Source organism: Artemia franciscana, chromosome 17 (genome assembly GCF_032884065.1).
Source record: "Artemia franciscana chromosome 17, ASM3288406v1, whole genome shotgun sequence".
In the NCBI taxonomy this organism is placed as follows: domain Eukaryota; kingdom Metazoa; phylum Arthropoda; class Branchiopoda; order Anostraca; family Artemiidae; genus Artemia; species Artemia franciscana.
In genome coordinates this window covers 20,134,105-20,154,534 of record NC_088879.1, presented here as the reverse complement: position 1 = coordinate 20,154,534, position 20,430 = coordinate 20,134,105, and the positions used below count along the sequence as shown (strand labels likewise).

General features: G+C 36.9%; 1 protein-coding gene across 1 annotated transcript in view; it reads right to left on the bottom strand.

Moving 5' to 3' along the window:
- Nucleotides 1–20,430, bottom strand: part of LOC136037974 (uncharacterized) — a 210,452-nt gene that overhangs the window by 113,068 nt on the left and 76,954 nt on the right. The window contains exon 6 of the mRNA XM_065720865.1: nucleotides 15,382–15,438. Coding sequence (XP_065576937.1) covers nucleotides 15,382–15,438 — 57 coding nt within the window. The remainder of the gene's footprint in view (nucleotides 1–15,381; nucleotides 15,439–20,430) is intronic.

Here is a 20,430-nt window from a genome sequence, read left to right as displayed (position 1 = left end):
GGGTGACCCAAAGCTCCATATGGCATTAGATCCAAGTTTCAAGATAGCAATTTCATTCCGAACAATTAAAAGGGTTCGATTCGAGGATCGAAATGATAAGTGCAGGCATGTGGGTACGGGTCCCGAATTTTAAAAATGGTCCTTGTAAAGCAGGCAATAAACTTGGACAATTTACCCTCCTATACTTTTCCTGAAGAAATTCAGTATACTAAAAACTTGTACAAGTTTACTCTTGGTTTGCGAAGGAGATTCTCCTCCCCCCCCCCCACCTGACTGGAAGTAAAAGTATGGTTGGGGCCAGGTTTTAGCATCAAGGAGAGGATACCTTAATTGTTATGGAGGAAGGCAAAGACTGCATAAAACCACTTTTTATACCCATTTTCTGAATTCTATTAATCTTTCTGAATTCCATTCAATCAATCAAATTGTAAATTTTGATTGAATAGTATCTTTGCATAACTTTGGGTAGACATCAAGGGTCAAAAATCCGTGTCAAAAATTTGTTTATATTTTTGTTATTTATGAGTCGGGCAAAAATATCGGGGGGAGTCAAACCGGTGACCTCCTTGACAAGAGCTTAGTAGGCATACATAAGGACCACTCCGCATCCATTTGGTGTTTTAGCAGTGTTGTATGCTGCGAGGATTGAATAAAAAAAAGGAAAATTCATCTAGATAACGAAAAAAAGAAAAAAAACACACTTGTTATTCTCTGATCTAAAAACTTGGCAAAATGTACGTGAATTCCCTGTCGATATACGAGAAAGAAAATTGAGTCAGATCAGAAAATGTCTTATGCAAGCTTTCCTCCTTTGGATGAATCGTCATTGCAAAAAGATTTGATCTGGCAAAATATCAAGGTACAAACGATTACATTAGCTTTTAAGCAAACCATATTAAAGAAAAGTATGTATCATCTTGGAATAGATTGGGGATTTTTCTCTATTTTACGGATAATATGGAGGAAGAAGATAATTGAAAATTCAGAATGATATTTTGGATTTATTTTTTCGTACTTTACTGGGGAATTTAACGAGAAAGATACAGTACTGATTACCACAGCACATCTTTATGCTCCATCCCCACAGTACTGATGAAAGTAAAAACGGCCATGCCAGGAAAACTGTTTTTATTTTCTTTCATGTGGTCTGCGCTTTTTTTTATGTACCTGTGTATATACACAGGTAGGCTACATTTTGTTTCGTTCTAGGAAAAAAAAATGTAAAATCGCGGAAAAATACAAAAAATCCAGATTTGTGGTATGAAAAACACATTTCTTCATTGAATGTCATTCTTTTCCCTTGAAGTTGACCCCTTTGATATCGAGATTTTGTGCGCCGGTGCCTGTTGTCATTATTCTTGAGAGTTCATATTTATAACGTCTAACTTTTGGTTTTATTTCGTCCAAGTCTTCTTTATTGGATTGGAACCAAAGATCCTAGGTCAAACACCTGTAATTGCAATTACTTGATTTTCTGGATATCTACATCTAGCTCAGCAAAATATTTTACTGTTGTTTATCATAAGGCAAACTGATTTATTTTTGAAGACCTTATTGTCTTTCCAGGACGTACAAATAGCATTTCAATAGGGATAAATCCTTGACGACAATGAAACAATGAAAAGAATCTCGGGATATTTCGGTCACATATAAAGTGGTATTTTCTTCTTCGTGCGTATGGGGATAGTTTAACCAAACAAGTATAAAACTACGCCAAAAAATGACACGCAAACATTATAAATTTGTTTGTCTGCTGATGACGGCCACATATGTGATTGAAAAATCCAGAGCTTTTTCTTAGATTTTATTAATGTTTTATTGTCAAATAACAGGATTTGTCCCTATTGAACTGTTACTTGTAAGGGAAACTGAAGTGATATATCAGAGTTAATTTGATTAAATGCGATAAACGAGAAATAAACATGCACACAATTAGTATCAATAAGTAGAGACAAAAAAAAAAAACAGTTTCGGTTTCTCTTTTAGGGGAGAAGGCAAAAGCAAAATTTGCTTTGCTCGGATGGAGCTAGGGCCTTTGAGCTTCGCTAATCTTGACGTTTTTTCCATGTACCATAAATCAAAATCAAAATGAGACTGTCTTAGTTCCGGAATCGAGCTTCTTAGGGATCAAGTAATGTCTGAACCTTGCAAAACAGACATAATTACTCCAAGACTGTACCTCCCTTTTTTTAGCTATAGGGTTTAATACTTTTGGTAAAGACTTATTATATGCTTTTGCACTAAAACGATCCCAGTAGACATATGAAAAAAAAATAGACAAATAAAACACATTATAATCCAAGAAGGGGGACCAGAAAAGAGCAAAAAAGAATTTATTGTTCAAGCAGCTTGATATGCTCTGACCGTAAGATCTCTAACCGTAAGATCCCTGACCGTAAGATCCCTAGGATCCCTAATGTATGAGCAAATGTATAGACAGGGGCACGGGCTTACTTGAAAATTAGGGTTAAAAAAAAATACAGAAAAAAATTCTGCTCGGCTTGAGAGTATTATCCTTCAGTCCAAGGACTGATTTCACGGGGCTCATGTGGACCAAGGTCTACATGAAGCACCATGGACAAAAAAAGTATAGAAAAAAACAAGATAGTTTATCCAAAAATAAGACCTGAGAATTGACCAAAAAAATTATTTTTTCTCCCTAACGGTTTGCAACTATAAGTACTTGGGCTAAGGGGACTTTATGTAAAAATGTCGGTCGGAGGCAAAAACCTAACTCCGAAGGGACATGATTTGGCTCAAAAGTGCAATGATGGAAAATAGATTGTCGGGTAATTACAATAAAAAAAAGTTCTTATCGCAAAAGAACATTTTGTTGTTTTTTTAACCTACACTGGGCCTTGGGCATGATTTTCCTTTAGAGAAAATTACCTTGCAAATGAAAACGAAATTTATCTATTGAAAAAGACACCTTAGTGATAAGTGACAATCCGAAGTTAAACAAGAGCTAAGAGCTCATATGGCACTTGTGACGAGGTCGGAAGAGCCAAGAGCTCATTTGGTATGAACTCAAGCAAAATTCTAAGAATCAATAGATTGCTTTAAAAGGAAAATCAGAGGCTTAATGCCGGTCGGGATTTAAAATAAGAGCTCTGAGTCACGAGTCCTTCTAAATATCAAAATTCATTAAGATCCGATCACCCACTCGTAAGTTAAAAATACCTCAATTTTTCTAATTTTTCCTCTCCCTTCAGCCCCTCAGATGGTCGAATCTGGGAAAACGACTTTATGAAGGCATTTTGTGCAGCTCCCTGACACGCCTGCCAATTTTCATCGTCCTATTACGTCCAGAAGCACCAAAATCACCAAAGCACTGAAGTCCACCACCTAACTCCACCAAAGAGAGCGGATCCAGTCCAGTTACGTCAATCACGTATCTACGACATTTATAAGCGTTTTCCAAGGTTTTCGGTTTCCCCCTCCAACTCCCCCCAATGTCAAAAGATCTGGTCGAGATTTGAAATAAGAGCTCTGAGAAATGAGTTCCTTTTAAATATCAAATTTCATTAAGATCCGGTCACCCGTACTTAAGCTAAAAATACCTCAATTTTTCTGATTTTTCCAAATTAACAACCCCCAGCTGCCTCAAAGAGAACGGATCCATACAAATTATGTCAATCTCGTATCTATAACTTGTGCTTATTCTTCCCATCAAGTTTCATCCAGATCTCTCCACTCTAAGGGTTTTCCAAGATTTCCGGTTTCCAAGATTTCTGTTTCCCCCTCTAACCCTCTGTGTCCCCAGATCCGATTCGAATTGAACATGGAGCATCCGAGACATAAGATCCTTCTAGATATCAAATTTCATTAAAATCTGATCACCCGTTCGTAAGTTAAAAACACCTCCTTTTTTCTAATTTTTCCGAATTACTCCCCCCCCCCAACTCCACCAAAGAGAGCGGATCCGGTCTGGTTGTGTCAGTCACCTATCTTGGACTTGTGCGTTTATCCTTTCCACCAAGTTTCATCCTGATCTCTCCGCTTTAAACGTTTTCCAAGATTTCCGTCCCCCCTCCCCTAATGACACTGGATCCGGTCGAAATTTAAAATAAGAGATTTGAGTTTCGAGGTCCTTCTAATATGAAATTTCATTAAGATACGATAACTCTTTCGTAAGTCAAAAATGCCTCATTTTTTCTACTTTTTAGAATTAACCCTTCCCCCAGCTCCTCCAAAGAGAGCTGATCCGTTCCAGTCATGTCAATCCCGTATCTAGGATTTGGCCTTATTTTTCCCACCAAGTTTCATCCCGATCCCTCCACTCTAAGCATTTTCCAAGAATTTAGGTTCCACCACCCAACTTCCCCTTCACCGGATCCGGTCGGGATTTAAAATAAGAGCTCTGAGACACGATATCCTTCTAAACATCAAATTTCATTAAGATCCGATCACTCCTTCGTAAGTTAAAAATACCCCATTCTATTTAATTTTTCAGAATTAACCCTCCTCCCCCAACTCCCCCAAAGAGAGATAATCCGTTCCGGTTATTTTAATCACGTATCTAGTACTTACGATTATTTTTACCACCAAGTTTCATCCCGATCCCTCAACTCTAAGCGTTTTTCGAGATTTCAGGTTCCCCCTCAATCCCCCCCAATGTCACCAGATCCAGTCGGGATTTAAAATAAGGGCTCTGAGACACGATATTCTTCCAAATTTCGAATTTCATTAGGATCCAATCACTCCTTCGTAAGTTATAAATACCTCATTTTTTCTAATTTTCAGAATTAACCCCCCCCCCCCCAACTCCCCAAAACAGAGCATATCCGCTCTAGTTATGTCAATCACGTATATAGGACTTCTGGGTTATTTTTACCTCCAAGTTTCTTTCCGATCCCTCCATTCTAAGCGTTTTCCAAGATTTTAGGCCCCCCCAACTCCCCACAATGTGACCGGATCTGGTCGGGATTTAAAATAAGAGCTCTGAGATACGATATCCTTCCAAACATCAATTTTCATTAAGATCCCATCACCCGTTCGTAAGTTAAAAATACTTCATTTTTTCTATTTTTTCCGAATTAAACCCGCGTTTAATTCGTTAATACTAAGTGCCATAAAAATGGCTGAATTTGCGTTCCAAGTCAACAATCAATTCTTCTTGCGAGTCCAAATATTTGAGGATGCGAGAAACAATCAGAAAAATTAATAGACTAAAAAAAAGAATTGGGCATCAGAGACTAGATGAAAAATAAAGCTCAAAATTTGAAACACACAAATTAAACAAGAGCTAAGAGCTCATATGGCACTTGTGACGAGGCAAGAAGAGCTAAGAGCCAAGAGATCATATGGTATGAGCTCTAGCAAAATTCTATAAATCAATAGATTGATTTAAAAAGGAAAATAAGAGGCTTAATGCCGGTCAAGATTTAAAATAAGAGCTCTGAGTCACAAAGTCCTTCTAAATATCAAAATTCATTAAGATCCGATCACCCATTTGTAAGTTATAAATACCTAATTTTTTCTATTTTTTCCTCTCCCTTTTACCCCCCAGATGGTCGAATCTGGGAAAACGACTTTATCAAGTCAAATTGTGAAGCTCCCTGACACGCCTGCCAATTTTCATCGTCCTATTACGTCCAGAAGCACCAAAATCACCAAAGCACTGAACCCCTCCCCTCAACTCCCCCCAAAAAAAGCGAATCCAGTATGGTTCAGTCAATCACGTATCAAGGACATTTATTTATTCTATCCACCAAGCTTCATCCCGATTCCTACACTCCAAGTGTTTTTCCAAGATTTCCCCCTGCAACTCCCCCCAATGTCAAAAGATCTGGTCGGGATTTGAAATAAGAGCTCTGAGACATGAATTCCTTCTAAATATCAAATTTCATTACGATCCGATCACCTGTTCGTAAAATAAAAATACCCCAATTTTCACGTTTTTCAAGAATTCCGGTTTCCCCCTCCAACTCCCCCGAATGTCACAGGATCTGATCGGTATTTAAAATTAGAGCTTTAAAGCGCAAGATCCTTCTAAATATCAAATTTGATTAAGATCTGGTCACCCTTTCGTAAGTTACAAATGCCTCAATTTTCAAAATTACCCACCTCCCCAACTCCACCAAAGAGAGCTGATCCGGTCCAGTTATGTCAGTCACGTATCTTAGACAGGTTTTGATTCTTCCCATCCAGTTTCATCCTGATCTCACCTCTTACGTATTTTCTAAGATTTCTGGTTCCCCTCAACTGCCCCCCCTCCAATTACGCTGGATCCGTTTGAGATTTAAAATAAGAGATCTGAGTTACGAGATCCTTCTAAATATGAAGTTTCATGAAGATCCAATCACTCCTTCGTAAGTTAAAAATACGTCATTTTTTCTTATTTTTCAGAATTATCCCCCCCCCCCGCAATTGAGCGGATCCGTTCCAATTATGTAAATCACTTATGCAAGACTTCTGCTTATTTTTCCAACCAAGTTTCATCCCAATCCCTCCAATCTAAGTGTTTTCCATCATTTTAGGTTTCCCCACCCCAAACTTCCCCCAATGTCACCAGATCCGGTCAGGATTTAAAATAAGAGCTTTGAGACACGATATCCTTCTAATATCAAATTTCATGGAGATCCAATCCCCCGTTCGTAAGTTAAAAATACCTCCTTTTTTCTAATTTTTCAGAATTAACCCCCTCCCCGAACTACCCCAAAGAGAGCGGATCCGTTCTGGTTATGTCAATCAAGTATATAGGACTCGTGTTTTTTCCCCACAAGTTTCATCCCGATCCCTCCACTCTAAGTGTTTTCCAAGTTTTAGGTTTCCCCCTCCCAACTCCCCCTCCAATGTCACCAGATCCGGTCGGGTTTAAAATAAGAGTTCTGAGCCACGATATCCTTCTAAATATCAAATTTCATTGAGATCCGATCACCCGTTGGTTAGTTAAAAATACCTCATTTTTTTCAATTTTTCAGAAATACTCCCCCCCCCCAACTACCCCAAAGAGAGCGGATTCGTTCCGTTTATGTCAATAGTCTATCTAGGACTTGTGTTTAATTTTCCCACCATGTTTCATCCCGATCCCTCCACTCTAAGTGTTTTCCAAATTTTAGGTTTCCCCCTCCCAACTCCCCGCCCCCATCACCAGATCCGGTCGGGATTTAAAATAAGAGCTCTAAGACACGATATCCTTCTAAACATTAAATTTCATTGAGATCCGATCACCCGTTCGTTAGTTAAAAATACCTCATTTTTTTCAATTTTTCAGAAATACTCCCCCCCCCCCAACTACCTCAAAGAGAGCGGATCCGTTCCGTTTATGTCAATCATATATCTAGGACTTGTGTTTAATTTTCCCACCATGTTTCATCCCGATCCCTCCACTCTAAGTGTTTTCCAAGTTTTAGGTTTCCCCCTCCCAACTCCCCGCCCCCATCACCAGATCCGGTTGGGATTTAAAATAAGAGCTCTAAGACACGATATCCTTCTAAACATTAAATTTCATTGAGATCCGATCACCCGTTCGTAAGTTGAAAATACCTCATTTTTCTAATTTTTAAGAATTACTCCCCCCCCCCAAAAAAAAACTACCCCAAAGAGAACGAATCAGTTCTGATTATGTCAATCATGTATCTGGGATTTGCGCTTATTTTTCCCATCAAGTTTCATCCCGATCCCTCCACTCTAAGTGTTTTCCAAGATTTTAGGTTTCCCCCGTCCAACTCCCCCCAATGTCATCAGACCCGGTCGGGATTTAAAATAAGAGTTCTGAGACACAATATCATTCCAAACATTAAATTTAATTAAGATCCAATCACCCGCTCATAAGTTAAAAATACTTCATTTTTTCTATTTTTTCCGAATTAACCGCCCCCCCCCCAGATGGTCGGATCGGGAAAACGACTGTTTCTAATTTAATCAGGTCCGGTCCCTGATACGCTTGCCAAATTGCATCGTCCTAGCTTACCTGGAAGTGCCTAAAGTAGCAAAACCGGAACTTTAGGTTTTCCCCCTCCAACTCCCCCCAATGTCATCAGATCCTGTCGGGATTTTAAATAATAGCTCTGAGACAAAATATCATTCCAAACATCAAATTTTATTAAGATCCAATCACCCGCTCATAAGTTAAAAATACTTCATTTTTTCTTTTTTTGCGAATTAACCGGGCCCCCACTCCCCCCAGATGGTCAAATCGGGAAAACGACTATTTCTAATTTAATCTGGTCCGGTCCCTGATACGCTTGCCAAATTTCATCGTCCTAGCTTACCTGGAAGTGCCTAAAGTAGCAAAACCGGGACCGACAGACAGACCGACAGACAGACAGACCGACAGACAGACAGACAGACCGACAGAATTGGCGATTGCTATATGTCACTTGGTTAATACCAAGTGCCATAATAATGGAGATCTACTGGAGTTGTGAAATTGGAGGAAAGTTTCCTCAATGTGGGTATCGAAAATGTTGGACCGGTCAAAACCCAAGCAAATTTTATTCCGTTCTCTCTTCCTTACAAGGTGGTAAAAGGTGCAACTTCAAAGAAAAAGGAGCATTGGTTGCATTTCTCTTTTCAAATGGCACTGAGTGACGAATGGGTCCCGGGGTGGGGTATGTCTTGTACGATTTTGAACCATTATTTGTAAGTCCTCAGGCCAAAAGAGCCCCAATCAACAAATAATTGAAAAATCTGGTTCCTAAAAAAAAGTCCTAAAAAAACAACATCCTGACTTTATGGTTTCTTCTCGTTTAAAACGTTACACTAAAAAAAAAATCCCTGCCAGGATCTACCAATTTGAGACCATAAGATCCGCAGGGTCGAATCATAGGACTAGTTGCGGATTTATCTTGACCAACTTCCATCATTTCGGATTCATATTGACCGTTTACATGTAAAACTTGTTCTGAGTCTAAGCATCTTGTAAAAACACTTTTCTATTTTCAGTTTAAAAATACTCATTGGTTGCATATTATTGTATAGTCATATCTAAATATTGTATGGACATTTATATATAAACTATAAATTGGCCTACTTCAGAAAAAACAATGAGAACACTTAAAAACCTGTACATTGACCATTTAAAACTCAAAACTGCATCAACAAACAGTTCGTGGTAACGAACTGTAAGTAAGGAGCGACTCGGCTCATTAGTAGCCAAAACTCTAAAAAACAGAATTTAAGATCAACAGATACATCAAAAGAATCAGCATATTATGCTGATTCCAAATATATGAGAGTACTGTTACATGATGGGTAACATCAAGTTTAGTGTTACCCATCACAAGTTACGAGCCCAAGAACATTTGCCTCATTTTTGAAAAAAAGGGGAAAACATCAACTAAAACTAAATGAATCATACTGAAAATTGCAACGGATGCGTGTTTATTTTTTTCAGAGGTGATTGTATCAAACAATGATCCTAGAAGATGTATTCAGATAGAAGATGCGTGAGAAGGTGCATTTGAACGTAAATTAAAAGTTCTAGTGCCATTTTTAAGTGACCAAAAAGATTGGAGGCCAAATAACTGGGCCCTCTGCCACGACCATGTTTTCCCCAAAATTAACTGATCAGAAGCATGGGATAACCATTTTTTTTCAGTATAGTTGAAAGATCAAAAAATTTTGTCTCTAGGTGTAAAATGACCCCCACAGTCCGCGGGGAGAAGCCTGTAAGTTATGAAATTCGTCCTTTGTTTACGTATATTATTTGTTATGGGGAAGGATACAGACATTTTTTTGGAGGGTGGAGGTTCTTGAGGCGTATTTCTATAGGGAGAACCTTCCTCAGGGAGGGAATTTCCGGGGGGTTTAATAGTCCAGGGGAAACGTAACGCTGGGAGGGTTGACAGAATTACTATACAAAATTCATTTTAATTGTCTTACATTCTCTTTGCCAGGTTTGTCATGCGGATACGTTCCGGGGGAAATATCCAGGCGCTTTTCTGCGTGTTTTAATTTTTGGGAAATAATTTACGCGGAAGGGGGCATTTTTGTAGTGATCGAGAAACCGATTAGAGATTAACGTCGTATTCAAATGAAAGATTGCGAGGGAGAATTTTTCAGGCTGAACCGTCCGCAAGCAATTTTACACGGAGTGGGGATTCTTAGCGAGGAGGCAACTGTCTAGAGGGAGTTTGACGGAGGGGGGTGCACTTTACGTTGGATGAAATTTCCAGGGAGGATTTTTGCGTGAGGGGGAGGGATATACAGAGGGTGAGCCAGACTTACCGGCATTATTTGAAAAACAAACAAAAATCATTCCATATATGAAGGGCTGCCCCCTCCTCAATACCTTGCTCCTTATGCTAGTTTGACTGTTTGTCTCAATTATTAAGAGTGTCTACCGAAACACGGGGACAGTTTAATTAGAATATGAATCTTTTTAAAAGTTCTTACAGCTTTATCGTAAAGAGCAAGGTATTGAGGATGGGGCAACCGTTCATATACGGAATAAATCTGCCAAAATTAACGTACAAATTTGTTTTGATTTTTCATATACGGGGAGCCAAATTCGAACCTATATTAGTTGAAAAAACGATCAGAAATTAAATAAAAACAAGTATTTTTAAGTGGAAAAAAGGAGCAACATTAAAACTTAAAACGAACAGAAATTACTCCGTATGTGAAAGGGACTGTCCACTCCACAACGCCTCGCTCTTCACGCTAAAGTTTTTATTGTTTTCAAAAGTATGCTTGTGACAAAGAGTCAAACTTTAGCATAAAGAGTTAGGCGTTGAGGAGGGGACAGCCCCTTTTATATACGGAACAACTTCTGTTCGTTTTAAGTTTTAATGCCGTTCCTTACTTTCACTTAAAAAAAACTTGTTTTTTTATATAGTTAACCAAAGATAGAGACGTTGTTTTCTTTCTTGAATAAACTTGAAATATATGAGATGTGAATATGTCAATACGGTATTTTAAAATACAAAAGCAAAAAATTAAATTAAACTACCACAATAAAGGAATAAGCAACAATGGAAGGGGAAAGGGAAGGGAGAGATCAATGACTTTCGGAAGGTATACATGCAGTATGACACGATGTGGTAACAACACGGCTGTAATAAGATATGAGACAAGCTTAAAATACATCTGAAGTTGAAAAACTCTAGAAAGGGTAGAAAAAAGGGAAGTGGAAAGTCAAAAAGAAATCAAACAATAAGGATCGAAAGAGAAAAATCGAGGAGAGAGATAAATAATACGATTAAACAATAATGAATAATCCCATGTTTTTTTTCTGCCTACATTCAGTTGCACTTGGAAAAAGGTTTCATACCCAGTAAGTTTAAGCTAATTAGAGAAATTTAAAATTTTCGGTGCAAATTTGGAAATTACACAGGAAAAGATATTATTTTTTCTCATTCGATTAGAATTTTCGGCCCCTCATCAAGCATTACAAAAAAAGGCAAAGTTTATTGTTTCTCATACGATTATTGGCATAAGCTTAGAGAATACTAATATTCTATAGTTCTAGCTCAAATGAACTAATTCGGGATACTTTCTTACATTAGTAGAATAATAAAATTTGCAGGAAAACAGCACTTTAATGTGGCACGGTTTAATTCGTGACTAGGGGAACCGTAGATCTCCATTTAAAGGGACTTTAAAACTCTATTAAAGAATTGATTTGAGCGCTCTTTATTTCGATTTGAAAACCTTTTTACGGAATTTTAGGCACTTCAGAATGTCTCAAAAGGCCTTCAAAATGTCAAAAAAAGCAAAAAAGAAATACAAATTAAAGACGAAAAAATATTAAAATAGATCAAATGTTTTGCTAAAGGTTAAAACTTAAGAATCATATCTAACATACAAGGAAGGGGTTGCTCTATTTTTAGAAGGTAATTTTTGTATGTTCTAGAAGGCTTTAAATCTACAGGGGAAATATATAAAACCATTGGTTGAAAGGAGTAAGGAAAAGGCTTATTCAAGAAAATCATGAATACATTGTACGGTTCATCTCGTTCTCGTCGGATTACAAAGGTTCTCAGACCAAATTGGAAGCAAGTACAAGATTTATCGATTAAAAGCTATGATTGTCATGCAGTATTATATTTTTGATGTTGCGGGTATAATTATACCGAATTTCTCTGCATTTATGTTGAATGACTTTATAAGGGAAAATAACCCTTTCCTACCAGCATAATGTTGATTTCAGTGCCCTAAGACCAAAGTGTTTCAGTAGGTTTTGTAAATTTGTTTTTATTAATAGGACTTGTATGCATAATAAAAAGACCTTGTCTTACAAAGCCATTTGAGAATCAAAACAGAGTCTTGTCTAGCTCACGTTAGAAAATTAATAGCAATATAGCAAGTAGGTTTGCCTAATAGATCCATAAGCAGTAACATTGTTGGATTCTAGTGCGCTCTCGGGAAGAATGGGTTGGAAACACAAAACTCATAGTTTTATCGATCTAGAAACCTCTGCAGAGAATTCTCCGTGCGGGAAACAGGTTATTTCATAGAATTTATTTCCAGGAGCATAACATTAGGAAATATTTACTAATCCAGGTGGCTAAGGCAGCATTCCGTTGGTCTTACGTTCAATTCCTACAGCGGACAAAAAACTTTGATGACGGATTATAAGGGTTCCTTGAGGAAAAAATCTTGAAGAAAATGTCTCCAAGAAAAAATATCTTAAAACAAAACCAATTCTTGATAAAAAAAAATCTCGAATAAAAAATATCTCGAAGAAAAAGACCTCGAAGAAAAAAACACACCTTTAAGAAAAAAAATATTTTTAAGGAAAAAATTTCTCGAAGAAAAAAGAAATATCGAGCGAAATCGAAATCTCGAAGAAAAAGAAATATCTCGAAGAAATTGTCTTGAAGAAAAAACACCTCGAAAGAAAAAAACACTTTGAAGAAAAAAAGCCTTCAAGAAAAATAAAACGCCATCTCCTAAAGTGTTACCTAACCCCCAAGTGTGCGCCGTCCTCATTTACAACGAGGGGCTCCCCACTTGACTGGTGGGCACTGAGCTCTAGCACAACACAAGATATTACGTCATCCTCAATAAATTAAACAAGTCGCGCGAGATTACGTCATCCCCAGTTACAGCTGTACTATAATATTATGTAAGACCTAGGTGCGCTTAATAACGTCTCGAGAAATTAACAACTTCAATAGTATAACTCTCTCTCTCTCTCTCTCTCTATATATATATATATATATATATATATATATATATATATATATATATATATATATATATATATATATATATATATATATATATATATATATATATATATATATATATATATATATATATATATATATATATATATATATATATATATATATATATATATATATATATATATATATATATATATATATATATATATATATATATATATATATATATATATATATATATATATATATATATATATATATATATATATATATATATATATATATATATATATATATATATATATATATATATATATATATATATATATATATATATATATATATATATATATATTTATATATATATTTAAATTTATTATATATATACTATCGGCCATAGTTCACTCTATACTGTGGTTGCAGCTACTGCTGCAAGCACAGTACCATTCAAGTCAATTGTGCAAATAAACATTACCTTGACATTCAAAAATTTGTTTTTATTATTTGTACTGTTGGCAACAAGTTTAGATAATTCAACACAACTATAATTTTCCAGATGTTTGCAAAAAGATTTACGATTCAGAACAAAAAGTTCAAATCGTCGGTTGCACAAAATTAACATCCATGTAGCAATAAATTAGGCGGGGTAGAATATATATTGGTAATTTTATGGTAATTTTTGCTTTAAAAAAAAAAATATGAAGTAGGAAAGATCACATTTTACTTGTCGTACAGTAAGCGGGAAGAATAAGAAACTTAATCAGATTTTTTCTTTTTTTTTTAACCAGACTTTATTACTCAATTCTCTTAAATTTTCGTTTTTTTTTTACTGATAATACCGATTCTAGCTATTATGTAACTCTGATTAGCCTAAAGAATAATTTATATGGATAATTGGAAAATTGTATGACAGAAAGCTTAAGTATCACCATACTAAGCATGCTTTCTTTACTATAGTGAGCGGGCACAGAAGGCAAGGAAAAACAGGAGCACATAGTATTGGACAAAAATACGAACACGAGTCTTGACCAAGGAAGAGGAGCAAACAGAGAAGTTTCATTCATTCTGAGCCTGATGCTTCGTAAAGAGTATTTTCTATCGAATTCATTTAAAAAAAAATCCACAAAAGAAGTTTTCAAAGAGAAAAAAAGAGCTATATTAAACCAATGATGAGTAGAAATAAAGCCAAATAATTTTCCAAGTGTAAAACCACCATAAATAACCATCAATAAATAAATAAAACCTAAAACGAACAGAAATTACAATAACCAAGTCAAACTCAAAACAAGCAGATACAACCACAAAGTGTAGTAGGGCTACCACCTACTGCTCCTTCTAAAGAGCAGGAAATAGTTTGCATATAATGGAAAACATCCTTTATTCTGAGCTTTATGTTTTTATTTCTCATAACATCAAAAAAAGAAAAAAACTTACCATCATAACCAAGATTACTGAACAAAAAAAAAAAACAACAAACAAATAAATGTAAATTGACAATTTCCTATACATATTGATATTCATTACTAAAAGTCATAGTAATTTTTGGTTTGTCAAAGCTAAAAAAGAGAAAGCATGTAAAATATATTTCTTTTATTATCATACTGCCTTTTGGTAAATTCATCATATCCTTCATTCTTTCCCTGAAAGTTCCAACTTAATACTCTAAGTCATTCCTGCGATTTGCTCTTTTGACAACGTGCATGCATATAGTGTGTTTTGATTTAGTTTGACACTCTCTTCAACATTCCCTAAAAGCTTCACCTCAATACCCTTGACCTTCTAGGCTCAAACATACCCACCTTTCCTAATAACAGATACTATATGTAAACAACTATAGAATCGCATAACTTAAAGCCCTTGAACCAAGGGCTATGGGAGGAATGTCATCCCCAGAGCCACAGTTACTAGGCCTTTCAACTATGCTGAAAAAAGGCTATCTCAAAATTTTGAACAAATATCTTTGGGGTAAAGGTGCGTGGAAGGGCAGCTGATTCTCCAATCACAAGTAATGTTAAAAAGGACACTAAAATGCCTAATCGACTGAGCCCTTCCGAAGTTTCTGCGACAACTCCTTACATGTGAAGTGCCTTGGTAAAAAAAAGTAATAATGCATAGATCACACTTCGTGCTTTACTTAGGCAGCACTAATGCGCTGTGTATGGTATTCAGACCCGGGCACATTTTCATGTGGCCTTAAAAACTTTCAAGGAGGGATGTACCTCAAACCAGTTATTGGGTATTCATATTCTACGCCTGTCCGATTGTATGATACGAGTTCATGGGTTAGATAGACATTACTTACCCGGAACTGCAGAACTATGATCGTCTTCCAATATAGCCGAATGTTTAGAAGACGGTGCTGCAAGAAACAAGAAGCATTAAGCTTAAAACTGAGATCAAAGTGCATAATATAAAGGACACGCGACCAAGATTTCAAGTCTAGTCTTAAATTAAATAAAAACAAGAGCTAGGAGCTCATATGGCACTTGTGACGAGGCAAGAAGAGCTAAGAGCCAAGAGCTGATATGGTATGAGCTCTAACAAAATTCTAAGAATCAATAGATTGATTTAAAAGGAAAATCAGAGGCTTAATGCCGGTCGGGATTTAAAATAAGAGCTCTGAGTCACAATGTCTTTCTAAATATCAAAATTCATTAAGATCCGATCACCCACTCGTAAGTTATAAATACCTAATTTTTTCTAATTTTTCCTCTCATTTTAGCCCCCCAGATGGTCGAATCTGGGAAAACGACTTTATCAAGTCAAATTGTGCAGCTCCCTGACATGCCTACCAATTTTCATCGTCCTAGCACGTCCAGAAGCACCAAACTCGTCAAATCACTGAACCCCTCCCCCCAACTCCCCCAAAGAGAGCGAATCCAGTACGGTTACGTCAATCACATATTAAGGGCATTTGCTTATTCTATCCACCAAGCTTCATCCCAATTCCTCCACTCCAAGTGTTTTCCAAGATTTCCCCCTCCAACTCCCCCAATGTCAAAAGATCTGGTCGGGATTTCAAATAAAAGCTGTGCGACACGAATTCTTTCTAAATATCAAATTTCATTAAGATCCGGTCACCTATTCGTAAGATAAAGATACCCCAATTTTGACGTTTTCCAAGAATTCCAGTTTCCCCTGCCAACCCCCCCCCCCCAATGCCACAGGATCTGTTCAGAATTTAAAATTAGAGCTTTAAAGCACAAGATCCTTCTAAATATCAAATTTCATTAAGATCTGGTCACCTTTCGTAAGTTACAATTACCTCCATTTTCAAAATTAACCCCCCCCCCCCCAGCTCCACCAAAGAGAGCAGAGCCGGTCCGGTTATGTCAGTCACGTATCTTAGACAGGTTTTTATTCTTCCCATCCAGTTTCATCCTAATCTCTCCGCTTTAAGTATTTTCTAAGATTTCCGATCCCTCCCCCAACTACCCCCCCAATGATGCTGGATCCGGTTGAGATTTAAAATAAGAGATCTGAGTTACGAGATCCTTCTAAATATGGAGCTTGATGAAGATCCAATCACTCCTTCGTAAGTTAAAAATAAGTCATTTTTTCTAATTTTTCAAAATTACCCCCCCCCCCCCCAATAGAGCGGATCCATTCCAATTATGTAAATCACGTATCTAAGACTTCTGCTTATTTTTCCCATCAAGTTTCATCTCGATCCTTCCAATCTAAGCGTTTTCCGTGATTTTAGGTTCCCCCACCCCAAACTCCCCCCAATGTCACCAGATCCGTTCGGGATTTAAAATAAGTGCTTTGAGACACGATATCCTTCTAAATATCAAATTTCATTTAGATCCGATCACCCGTTCGTAAGTTAAAAATACCTCATTTTTTCTAATTTTTCAGAATTAAAAACAATTACCCCAAAGAGAGCAGATCCGTTCCAGTTATGTCAATCATATATCTAGGACCTGTGCTTATTTTTCCCACCAAGTTTCATCCCGATCCCTCCACTCTAAGTGTTATCTAAGATTTTAGGTTTCTCCCTCCCACTCCCCCCCCCCAATGTCACTAGATCCGGTCGGTACTTAAAATAAGAGCTCTGAGACACGATATCCTTCTAAATATCAAATTTCATTGAGATCTGATCACCCGTTCGTAGGTTAAAAATACCTCATTTTTTCTAATTTTTCGGAATTAACCCCCCCCCCCAACTACCCCAAAGATAGCGGATCCGTTCCGGTTATGTCAATCATGTATCTAGGACTTGTGCTTATTTTTCCCACCAAGTTTCATCCCGATCCCTCCGCTCTAAGTGTTTTCCAAGATTTTAAGTTTCGCCCTCCCAAATCCCCCCCCCAATGTCACCAGATCTGGTTAGGATTTAAAATAACAGTTCTGAGACACAATATCCTTCCAAACATCAAATTTCATTAAGATCTCATCAACCGTTCGTAAGTTAAAAATACTTCTATTTTTCTATTTTTCCGAATTAACGGACCTCTCACTCCCCCCCCAAACATTACGAAACTTTAGCGCAAAGAGCGGGATTTGAGGAGGGAACAGCCCCTTTTATATACGGAGTAATTTCTGTTCGTTTTAAGTTTTTATGTCGCTCCTTACTTTCAGATGAAAAAAACTAGTTTTTTTTTAATTTAATTTCTGAAAGTTTTTGAATTAATGCATGCTTGATTTTGGCTCTCCGCACATAAATTGTTAAAATGAAATTTGCATATTAATTCTTTTTTGGCTAAATGGCTTTCTCTTAGTTTTGATTAGACGATTTTGAGAAAAGGGAGGGGGAGGAGGCCTAGTTGCCCTCCGATTTTTTTGTTACTTGAAAAGGTAACTAGAACTTTTAATTTTTAACGAACATTTTTATTAGTAAAATTATACATAACTTAAGAATTAACTTACGTAAAGAACTTCTATATTTTTATATTTTTATTATGTGTATGAGGGGTTGGTCCCCTCGTTTAATACCTCACTCTTTACAATAAAGCTTAAATTTTGTCCCAAATCTTTAAGAATGACCCCTGAATCAGTAAGGCCGTAAAATAAATAGTTGAAATGCTAAAAATACTTTAGCGTAAAGAGCGAGGTTTTTAGGAGGAGATAAACCCCTCATGTGCGTAATAATCTCTGTTTGTTTTAAGTTTTAATGCTGCTCCTTACTTTCAATTGAGAAAACTTTTCATATTTATTTTTTCATTGTTTTTTTATAATAATGCTAGAAAATCCTGCGCCCCCTTCATTGAATTTCTCTTCCCCCGTGACACACTCCTCCACGGAAAGATCCTCCCATTTGGCCCCCTCCCCTAACCCCCCCCCCCCCAAACCAGAATAATCCCCTTGAAAAAAGTGTCTACACTTCCTAATAACCATTACTGTATATAAACACTGGCCAAAGTTTGTAACTTGCAGCCCCTTCCCCGGGGACTGGGGAGTAAGTCATCCCAAAGACATACTGATTATGGTTTGCAACTATGCTGAACAAAATGGCTATCTCAAAATTTTGATCTGTTGACTTTGGGAAAAAATGAGCGTGGGAGGGGCCTAGGTGCCGTTCAGTTTTTTGGTCACTTAAAAAGGGCACTAGAACTTTTCATTTCCGTTAGGATGAGCCGTCTTGCGACATTATAGAACCACTCGGTCGTTACGATGACCCCTGGGGAAAAATACAAACAAAAAAACAAATAAACACGCACCCGTGATCGGTCTTCTGGCAAAAAATATGAAGTTCCACATTTTTGTAGATAGGAGCTTGAAACTTATACAGTAGGGTTCTCTGATACGCTGAATGCGATGGTGTGATTTTCTTTAAGGGGTTGTTTCCCCTATTTTCCAAAATAAGGCAAATTTTCTCAGGCTCGTAACTTTTCATGACAAAGACTAAAAATGATGAAACTTATCTTTAAAATCAGCATAAAAATTCGATTCTTTTGATGTATCTTTTAGTATCAAAATTCCGTTTTTTAGAGTTTCGTTTACTATTGAGCCGGGTCGCTCCTTACTACAGTTCGTTACCACAAACTGTTTGGTTAGGCCAATCTATTGTATTTCATGTTGACATCACACATCAAAGCGTATTCACTTTGGTACTAGGCGTAATCCACCAGCCAAAGAAAAAATCTCCTTCTGCAGAAATTCCTCTGGAAAATTCCTTCTGCTGAAATTCCTCCCCAGACAGTTCCCCCACTTAAATTCCCCCAAAAAATTTTCCCAGTAGAAAATCTCCCACACATGCATAACTGAATAGCCAAAGAGAAAGTATGAAAAAAAAAATGAGGTAAAGAAGGAATGTTGAAACATTTTAACTATTTTCTTAAATATATGCAGAATGTATGGTTTAAAATATCCTATAGTGTTTATTTTCACATTTTTTTTATTTTAATTGTTGTTTTTTTGTGTGTTTTTGGAGTTTGAGGTATCATAGCAGGGTAAGATAAAAGTTAAAGAAAATAACCTGAAAATATGAAATTAGTGGCAACTGTAAAAACTCTCCCTCCGATGGAAGCGCACAGAGATAGCAGGCTCAGACTAAGAGCTCAGACTAAGACGAGTAATTACTTCTTATGGACTGGGTCTGGTACCGCCCAGAGGCGTCACTAGCCAAAATGCTTGGGGAGGGACCATGGATTTTACTGACTGGCGGGTCATTTTTACCGACTTATTGGGTTAATTTTTGTTGCTTACCGAATGAGACTAATCTTCTTTCATTGATTTTGCCTGATATTTTCATACGAAATATGAAAAAAACAGTCGCAATAAAATAGCACCGTAAAAAAGCCGCCTCCCGATATTCATCGGCTCAATACGAACACTTCTGGGAAAATATAAAAATAAAATAAAAATGAACATGCATCCTTAATCTTTCAAAAAATGCAAAATTACACTTTTCTTTTAGATAGGAGCGTTAAACTCCACAAAAGGGTTTTCTAATATACCGAGTCTTACGGGGTAATTTTCATTCAGATCACTTGCCTTATTGCTTTTTTAAGGAGGGAATACGCCGGATCCCATTAACTTTTGTATAACACGTTTTGTGGACATTAAGGAAGCATAAATGACGAGCTATTGTCGAGAAGCTGTTTCGAGTGCTAAGAAAATACAGTCTGAAAATAGTAATATTGAACAGGAAAGAGTACATTAACATATTATTCATATATTTTTTTTCACTAATTAGGAGCTTACCGCAGACAGGAAGCCAATTTTCCAACTAACCCTCCACCCTCTAGCCTTAAATTGGGTGGGCATTATGCCGACCCGATTTTAGACACACGCGCAGAGAGGAGGAAGGGGCGTGACTTGATATGGAGCTGGAGGGGCAACTGCCCTCTCCGTACCCCAGTTTGCCCCCCAGCTGAAATTTCGTTTTTCAAAAGATCTTGTTAAAACT